This window comes from Amphiura filiformis, chromosome 11 (assembly GCF_039555335.1).
Source record: "Amphiura filiformis chromosome 11, Afil_fr2py, whole genome shotgun sequence".
Classification (NCBI taxonomy): domain Eukaryota; kingdom Metazoa; phylum Echinodermata; class Ophiuroidea; order Amphilepidida; family Amphiuridae; genus Amphiura; species Amphiura filiformis.
Window position 1 is genome coordinate 38,494,630 of NC_092638.1, and position 9,832 is coordinate 38,504,461.

Consider the following 9,832-nt stretch of genomic DNA (forward strand, 5'->3'; position numbering starts at 1 on the left):
ACATTGTTTTGTGTGTTATTCTACCTGGTCTAGTATATATTTAGGTAGTTGACAAACGTGAACAATCCAAAGACGTCTGGGTATTTTGCAGACATATGTTAATATAGACAAGACAAAGACTTGAATCTAAAATAGGAAATGTTACCCATATGTATTGTATGTTGACCAATATAAATATTTTCAAATAATTATATTGGTTAACATAAAGTCATTACAGCGTCTATAAAAAGTTTTATGGACACGTGTGCAAATGAGTATTTATGCAACTTAATGTAATACAATCGCACTACCAGTCAAACGTTTGCTCATTAGAAACACGATGAATAATCGCGATTGTTTCACATTCGACTACAGAAGGTGCTGTGTTTTAAACGTTAAATCTAAGAAATAAGACCATGGTAATTCAGGTCCTCCGTATATTCTTTAAAAGACTAAACACGAAGAAGAAATGAATTTCTCATACGAATCTAGTATTTCTACTAGTTACGAGTACGCCGTCGGTTATCACATTACCGGTGCACCTAGTCCCCGTGTGAGTGGTCGAGCTTTCGTCGGATGTGTCTCTGACTTCATTCAATCCTGCTAAAGTTAGAGACACATCTGACGAAAGATAGACCACTCACACAGGGACAGACTGCAACAGTACTGTGATAACTGAATGCGTACTCGTAGAAATACAATTACTTAGCATGAATTCCTGTCAGGAAAGGCTATCTGTCTTACGTCTTATGCAATCATATCATTATGCCTTATATGTTAGAAAAATAATTATCAAGCACAAATCACATGTTTTTATTCAAAACAAACTCATATTGACCATAAAAACGAATAAAAACAGTCGGCTCTCAACACGCGATATTCAAAATTCCCGCGCCGAAATTGTCTAAGTGCAATGACGTAATGGTTTATACTTGTGCTCAATTGTCGTCAGCCTTCATTGTATACTGGGACGTCATTGCACTCGACAATTTCAGCGCATTATTAAATTTTGATATCGCGTTATCACCTTTATGTTGAGAGACGGAAATTTTATTCGTGTTTATGTCATAGCATGGTAATTTTAAATAAAACCACGCGGACTTGATGTATTTTTTTACATATAAGGCATACGATGTGATTGCCGAGTCATCTGCTAAAGGTTTCCGCAATTGTATCACATGAACTGATAACATCAAATCTATTTGACATTTTCAACACATCCTCGTATTTTATTTAAAAGACTTTTTGGTGCTATATACTATACTGGCAATAGTAACATCTAGTCAATTTAAAAACAACTGAAATGTTTTACGTTTACTATGGCAAACTAATAATCTTACTTTATGAACAGAGACAATTGATGACAGTGTCAAAGCTATAAAATTCCATGTTAACTCAACATCAAACGAAGAAAGCATATCAAATTTGTCAGGATTTCTTCGGCTTTTCTATACGGTATTGACGTGATCGATATCGTTGTTATTATATTCTGTTTGACAAGACAACTACTTAAGGTTAAGATAAAGCAGTGTCTTCATGTTATTTACATACGGGATCCTGACAAGATCATTGAAGACAAATATGTTTACTCTATCGCAATATTCGCGCCGTAAGTATCTTATACGTCTTTAATAATTAACCATTGGATTCAACTATGCCCTTTAATTCTCGAAGGTTGGAAGAGAAAGTAGTTAGTCTTAGTCAAATAAGGGCAATATAAGAGGAGTAATTGAAGATATATTGTCAGCAGTATTGCTACAACCGTTCTTTTTGCCCACTATAAAGCATTTAAGAAACATGAAGGCATCCGTGTCATACTTTTGTTGGGTTGTATACCACTCAGAATTTCCCAAAGTATGACACTTAGTGATGATGACAACCCGACATTATATCACTTCTTTATTAGTTTCAATAAGTCTAGGGTTGATGCGATTGCTGTCAGGCAGATCGTGAGAAAAAGCAAGAACAGGTATCGTTGGAAATTATAAGCAGCAGCAAGTTTGGGCGGATAAAGGCTCGATAAAAGATGGCAAAACCGATTGCAATCGCATCATATAAGCAGGTGGGGTCATGGATAACAATCGATTTTTGAAATCTTCTACCATGACATAAATAAACTACACCTCACAGGGATCTGCGACAATCTTTTATATATACAGATAATTCGCATCCAGCTAGAAAACGCAATGCAATATAACCGAACCTTCTGCAGTAATATGATTGGAACTGGAGAGGCCTTATTAAGAAGGCTTCTTCAAAGTTCAATATTATAAGCCAGATTTAGCTAGAGGGTGTTTAGATTACATCCTCGCTGCTGCGAATTAAACTCCTTCCTGATGGTGATACTGATTGCACAAGTTCTAGTTCTTGGTGAAGTTTCTTCCTTACAGCGTCTTATGTTGGCGATTGTAGGAAGTAGATTTTGTTTTCTTGAGGGTCGCATCTGGCAGAATGTAGGCGGTTATTATAAACAGGCCTGTTGCTTTAGCGTTGGAATAAGGGAATAATAATTATTATGATCAGGACTTTGTGTTGGTCAGTGTAGAAAGTAAGGTAAAGGTACATTCATGTCGGAGCAATGGGCTATTCCAGTTGAAATCCACACTACCACTACCACAAGATTTTGGAAATATCTTCCACAGGGGTGTATGTTTTTTGAATGTAATTAGTCGGGGCTATATCATTTTGAAACCCGTACTCCCTCTTTATTATGGCTTTACCTATCTCTTCCACATCTGGAGTAAGTATTTCAAATGGAAGTTACCCAATTTTCTAATTCAACTCATCTTCTGTGGAAGACACTAAATCTTCCACAACGGGAGTGTGGATTTTAAATGGAATAGCCCAATGCTCACAGGCCGAAGTGCCCATCTCCTTTTCCTTGGCGTAGTGCCAATCTCTTTTCCTTGTTTTGAGAGCGTCACTCCTCCCTCACAACCAGTTTGTGCTACCTTCCCATCAATATATTATGCCAGTACCCATTTATACACCTGGGTGAGAGAGACAATTTGAGGTTAAGGGCACTACCGTCGGGACTTGAACCCACAAGCCTCTGATTACGAGCCAACGCTAGACCCCGGGTCCTCTTATAATTGTGTTAAGTAGAAAATGGTAGTCTTACCTTCTGGTTTATTTGCATTGGTTTCCCCTAAGATTTCGTATATTGATATGTAAGGTGCTCCTCCGCAGATCTCGGATGTATCGCCAACACACCGTAGATCACATTTCGTTTCATTATCAGCTTTGGATTGGTAAATATCTTGTCCACAATAACACTCACTGCGAAATTCGAGGCCAGCGAATCGTAAACCCCTGTGAATGAGACGAATATACGAGTTGAAAAAAGTTGAAAATATTTATGTGTGATATCGGTACATCTGAAAAAACAATACATCTCTCTGTACAAAATTGAACTTGTATTTTATCTTTCAAACAAGTACTCAACTCCTCATAGATAACTACAAAAACCAAAGTTAGCAAATATAAAATACAAACAATTCGTATTCATTAATATTGCAAGATTTGATGAAATTGTATATTTTGATGTTCGCAGTATTCCACAAGGATGTTGCGGGTCGTGGTAAATACACTTTGATTCGCTTGTTGCTTTCTTAATGCTATTGAAAATTCTCGTAAAAACCTTTCACACTGAAACAAAATGATAGTCGATAGCGACGGGTGTTTATTTCTTATCCAATTACCAGGCTTGTTTTCCAAAGCAACATAATACGCCCAACCTCATTGGACAGGTCTCAATCACACATCGCTTAGTCTCAAGTTGTTTTCTGCACAATTAGCCGTACCAGTATGGGATGCTTCAACATGCCGGAAAGATACTGGATTATGTGATCTCGCTAAGACGTGTTCCTTATCACGTATTCTACTATGTACTTATTTTTCTAGGTTTCAGGGCAAATGTCTAGTGATCTAAAATTTAAAATAAAACCCTCAACATCCATGCTTCAAAAATGACAGTATTATTGCGAAGCCTTAAAAATTATGTTGACACACTATAATTAAAGTAGCTATACTGGAGGCAAAAGTGCGGTATTGTTGACCAAGTTAAATTAGGTTCGTCCGAAGAATCATATGGTTCGTATAGTGGCTTCTTTCTTAAAATTCGTCATAATATTAGACATTGAAACACATGCACTGCGTGGTACAGTGTTTTTCATTTCATGTGGCAAAAACGGAAATAATTCAATGGCTTTTCGTAAGCACGGTAAGGTTGATACCACGGTTCTTTTCTTTAAATTATATATAAATTTACATAATGTTCAAGAGCAGTGCAGATTAAAATTAATCTCATAATTTCTACCTTTAAACTATGCACAAGTAGACAAAGTCACATGCACCAAAGTGGTATCGTTCAAAGTGGAATATTTCAATAACCTCCAATCCTCCATACAACAAATCTATGAGGTAAAGAACTTTGCCTTAGTAGGCTGATGGGATATGTTTCAAATCCCATTGACTGCGCATTTTAAAAGTATCAATGCATTATTAGTTCATCAAAAAGTCATTTATCTCTTCCATGAGCAGACGTCTCAGTGAATCTAAGTGCAAGTCTAAAAAGTATGGGCACAAATTACGTCTGGCTGGTAAATAGTAAGGTAGGATGGTCCAATATCATCACATGCTAATGATAATATTTGGTTGAATAATATTAACAACTACTCCCCACCTGCAAAGTTGCATGTCAGTATTCAAAAACTAGCGCGGCCCTGATTTGGTAAAACGACCTGACTTGCAATTTTGGGATAAATCCATATCTTGGCTAATGTGGTGGCACTCCTTCCATTTGTGATATCCTCACCACCGTACTGACACTTTTTGTCACTTTCCGTCACATCATTTTACCTCATTGGCCCAGGCCCTCTGGAGGGCTAGACAAACCCTAACGAATTAATGATAACACGGCAAAACAATATATTTTTGATATCGAAATAATTTTACCATATTTTAACATTAAAATGTGTCGTGTTATGTTTATTTTTGTTACGAAGTAAAACAATGTAAAACAATCGAACTTCCTAAAATGGCTGTTGTTTCTAAATTACTCAACCAAATTAGACAAATGTAGGATTTTTAAAAGATATTAAATGTTTTTATTAATTTATTTGATTCAAAAGAAAAACGCCAAGTGTTCAAATTTTAAAGCTCTTTTTCTCAAAACAGCCATTTTCAATTCCGCGCATTTGACCAAATCAGGACCGAGCAACAAAATGCATTTGAAGGCCCGCAGAATACTCTGTGAATAATAATGGGATTAACCCACTTTCGATATCTTTCTCTCACACAATCAATGAAAATACATATCAATGTTGATGGGGAAAACTGGGAGGCTGTTAATCTGACCATTTAATTACACCAAAGCAAAACGACTTTTAAATATGGAAAATATTAGATTATTCAGCTTCCATTATTATGTATGAGTAGAAATCATAATTTCTACGGAGTGTTTACAGAATACATTTCTGCGTACAAGTTGGTTTCATACCATAAAGATTCGCCTAATGGGGCATTTGGGCTCCTTTGTTTCATGTGCAAATTTCATGTGCGAATAGAGACCTCCCTCATGTGAAACTCCAACAAGATTTAAGATTCCGTGCCCTTATTTGTCGTTGGGTATTTTACGGGAGATCACTTTTAGGTTGTGCATACATTTCTACTAAAAGTGTATACGAAAGTTATATCTGTCGGTGTTATACAACGGCACACATTATATTAATCATAAATATTTAAAAGAGCATGTGCTGTTCTTCTGTTGCTAATTGTCTACACTTTTATCACCAGCAGATAAAAAGTCAATATTTCAATCATTGTGATCAAAGAATTATACATTTTGGGTAGCTCTTTTATTTTACGTATTTATGTTCGAAATTTCACTGTTGTGTGCCCCTCGTTTTTCACATCTTAAGATTGTAGAATTACATGCAGCACAGAAGGCTTGGTCATTACAGACTGCGAGCATGTCACCATTCGCTATAACAGGTGCTAACACTAAATGAGCTACATCAAAACCTGGATAATCTCCTTTGCCAATGACATATATATTGTTAGTACATGTTGGTTTTAAGGAAATATAGTTGTGGGAGGCCGTTATCATAATACAATGTGATGAAACCCCTTAAAAGTTGTGTGCTCTGAATAGATATCGGACTCACTTATCTATATTTATAAAGATTAACTTGCTAGCAGAATTGCGAGTTTTGCCGTGTCAGGACGGTGACGCAGCCATGAAGGGGTTGGGAGAAAAGGCAGGGGAGGCAAGGTGACTTTCATCATGTTCATGGGGAAATGGACCGAAAATAGGCCCAAAAATAGAAAACACAACTCGTCGGTCAGCATTCCACAGGTGGGAGATGGGATGTCCAAACGAGGGAGAGGGAGCTTCACCCTTCGCCTCTGATGGCCAGGGCGAGGAATTGCTCCTATTCGTCTTCTTTCTTCCTCCTCTCTGTCTCTCTCTCTCTCCCCTCTCTTTTCTCTCACCTCCCTCTTCTCTTTTCCTCACTTTCACCTCTTTTGCACAGCCCTCTCTGACGCCGCCCCTACTTCAACGTGTTACTCAAATACTTTTACTAAACTTATATTAGATGAAGTTACACCATAATAATTGAGAAGAATTTGGTTATATGTTGTAGTAACAGATCAACTAACGAAAAGGACAAGAAAATCATTTTATTTTTTCCGTTGTTAACATTAAATAAGAGATTAGGTTGCATAGGCAAATTTCAAACATACGATATGCGCAAACACCCTAGCAAGTTCCTTTGAAGCATAGGGTGTAAATTGATATATTGCCCACGTTATTAGGAAGCTATGTTAAGGGATTCATTACGTGATGTTTGTTCCTTCGTAAAGGTGTTCCAAAACAACAATCATCTTCTTGACAGAGATGGAAAGAACTGTCCCGAGATCACGGCAGGTGTTACGGGTTCTATGAGTTCGCACGAACGGGGATGGCAATTCTGCGGTAAGCAGGAAACTGATACGATCAACTGACAACGGTTTAGAGGAATAATAAAATACAAACGAATCTTATTCATTGTTCTTACAAGATTTGCTAAAATTCTATTTTTGAATTTTACAAGATTTTGCAAGGATATTGCGGGTCGTAGTAAAAATACATTTTGTCGCTTGTTGCTTCTTAATTGTATTACAAATTCTAATAAAACTATATTTCACAATAAAAAAAAATGATAATCGCTAACGACTGGTGTATTATTTACTATCCAATTACCAGGCTTGTTTTTTCAAAGCAACATGATACGCCCAATCTCATTGGACAAGTCTCAATCACACATCGTTTAGTCGTTATCTACATAATTAGCCGTAGTAGTATGAGATGTTTCAACATGCGGAAAGATACGGGATTATTTGATCTCGCTAAGACGTGTTCCTTATCACGTATTCTACTGTGTATTTATTTTTCTAGGTTTCAGGGCAAATGTCTAGTGATCTAAAAATTAAAAAAAAACTAAACCTCAACATCCATGCTTCAAAAAATGAGAGTATTATTGCGAAGCCTTAAAAAATATGTTGACACACTGATATTAAAACTGCTATACTGGAGGCAAAAGTGCGGTATTGTTGACCAAGTTAAATTAGGTTCGCCAGAAGAATCATATGGTTCGTATTGTGGCTTCTTTTTTAAAATGCATCACAATATAGAAATTCATACACCAGGTACACATGCACTGCGTGGTAGAGTGTTTTTGATCTCATGTGGCAAAAAACGGAAAAATAATTCAATGACTTTTCGTAAGCTTGATATCACGACTCTTTCCTCAAATTATTATATATATAATGTCCAATAGCAATGTAGATTATTATATGTCACCTTTATCAGCCTTACGCCCATGCACAAGTAGACGAAATTGTTCATCATCACTCACTATGTACCAAAGTACTAAAAGATAGGTCACTATGTTATCTCTCCTCATGTATCCAGTACATATCCTTTACTGTGGGAGATCTTAACCTTAATGCAAAGAGAAGAAGCAACTATAGTCATTTACGTGGATCCTAATTTAACATATTGGCCGTTCCTTCTTGAAAGACATGTACCATTTCAAATTAGTACCTGTTGCAGTACATCCAAGGTCAAAGGTCCGACAGGTCATTAGTCCGGAAAGGTTTAAAGCTAGGGTTTATGGTATTTTAGGTTAGGATATGGGTTAGGGGTAAGGTTATGGTATTATGGTTAACACAGGGTATATGGTTAGTGTTGAGGATAGGTTAGGTTTAGTCAGAGTTAGGATTAAAGTCATCAGGGTTATGTTTAGGGTTAGAGTTAGGGGCTGTGCAATAATTATGAGCCCTGGGGAGGGTAAAATTGTGGGGGAGCAAGAAATTTTGGGGCTCATAATTATTGCACAGCCCTTAGAATTTTATAGGGCTATTGTTATATTATAGGTTAGGGTGAAGTTTAGGGCTAGGGTTAGGGTAAGGATTAGGGTTGATAACTAAGTTATTGGGTTTTCAGACTAATAACCAATCAAACATCTTACTTTCCATATTGCGTTGCTCTGGGATAGAATTTATGGGAAATACTTCTATGGGAAATACTGCTAAATATAAATATTTACAATATACATTGTAGTAATACGACTTTTAAATGTTGAAAATAAAGCAATTATTAGAGTCACGCGGTAGCCGTGACCAGCAAGTTTTAAAAAAAAAGACTGATAAAGAAGACTAATAACAGATGCTCCCGCGAGACTATATTTACACCTAACATTAAAACACTTGACTTCTATTGTTCGATGTTATTTTTCGCTGGGTACAAAATGTATCTAAAAGCATGCTTGTTGTTATTTAGAGTCCCAGGTGTAATATCTTGACAACTCATTAATTTAAAAATGGCCACCAATCATACAGTCAATCATTGTTCGTAATAAACAAATATTTTTGCTTCCATTTCACGCGGTATTTCATAGCGATATTTAGTGGCAAATCATACTGATCCAGAATTTTAGACACTGCTACAGGTCTACCTGGTTATCACCTTCACACTACTTTTTCAGATTCACTTCCAATTGTACCCTAGCAATTTCTGAAATACCGTACATACAAATTCCGAACCCCATTCGCCTTTTGTTCTTTTCGGACGACACTTTTTCATATAATAAATATTGTACATCGACACGCTATTTCACAGCCGATTCCCGTGGTCTAATGTTTAAGGCATTGGACTGCCAACCGCCAACAGCCGCCGCTTAATAGGGAAATCCAACTAGATCTATAAATCTAAATAACTATCAACCGCAAACTTTGGATATCCAACTAGGTTGCCCCGCAGGGCTACAAAGAACCACACATCGCGAAGTATAGTTATCCAACAAGCGTAAACTATAAATTAACCCCCGATAGAGGGTAGGGCATGAAGAATGAGGGAAATTAAAACTACAAACCGCGAAAGACCGCCAACAACCGCCACTTAACAGCGAAATCCAACTAGGCCCGCAGGGCTCCAAAGAACTATCAGCCGCGAAATTGGATATCCAACTAGATTGCCCCGCAGGCTACAAAAACCAGAATCATTAAAACACAATTATCTTGCTAAGTCGTGGCACTTGTTCATATTTACATTTTCTTAGTTGCCTTGAATAATTAAAGTATATTAAAATGTATATGTATCCCTATCCCCATCCCTATTACCATTACAGTCACGCGGTAGCTGTGACCAGCAAGTTTTAAAATAAACGGCTGATAAAGTTTTATTAAATTATTTACTGTCATAAATCAAGGATAACATAATTCCAAACATCTATTTTTCGTTTTATTCGTTTTATGGAGTACTTACATTCATAAAAAGAAAGAAAATCCACCAAAAATACGTTGACAA

General features: G+C 36.7%; 1 protein-coding gene across 1 annotated transcript in view; it reads right to left on the bottom strand.

Moving 5' to 3' along the window:
- LOC140163668 (sialate:O-sulfotransferase 2-like) overlaps positions 1-9,832 on the bottom strand; it is a 148,288-nt gene that overhangs the window by 52,315 nt on the left and 86,141 nt on the right. Inside the window, exon 5 of the mRNA XM_072186983.1 lies at positions 3,101-3,291. Coding sequence (XP_072043084.1) covers positions 3,101-3,291 — 191 coding nt within the window. The remainder of the gene's footprint in view (positions 1-3,100; positions 3,292-9,832) is intronic.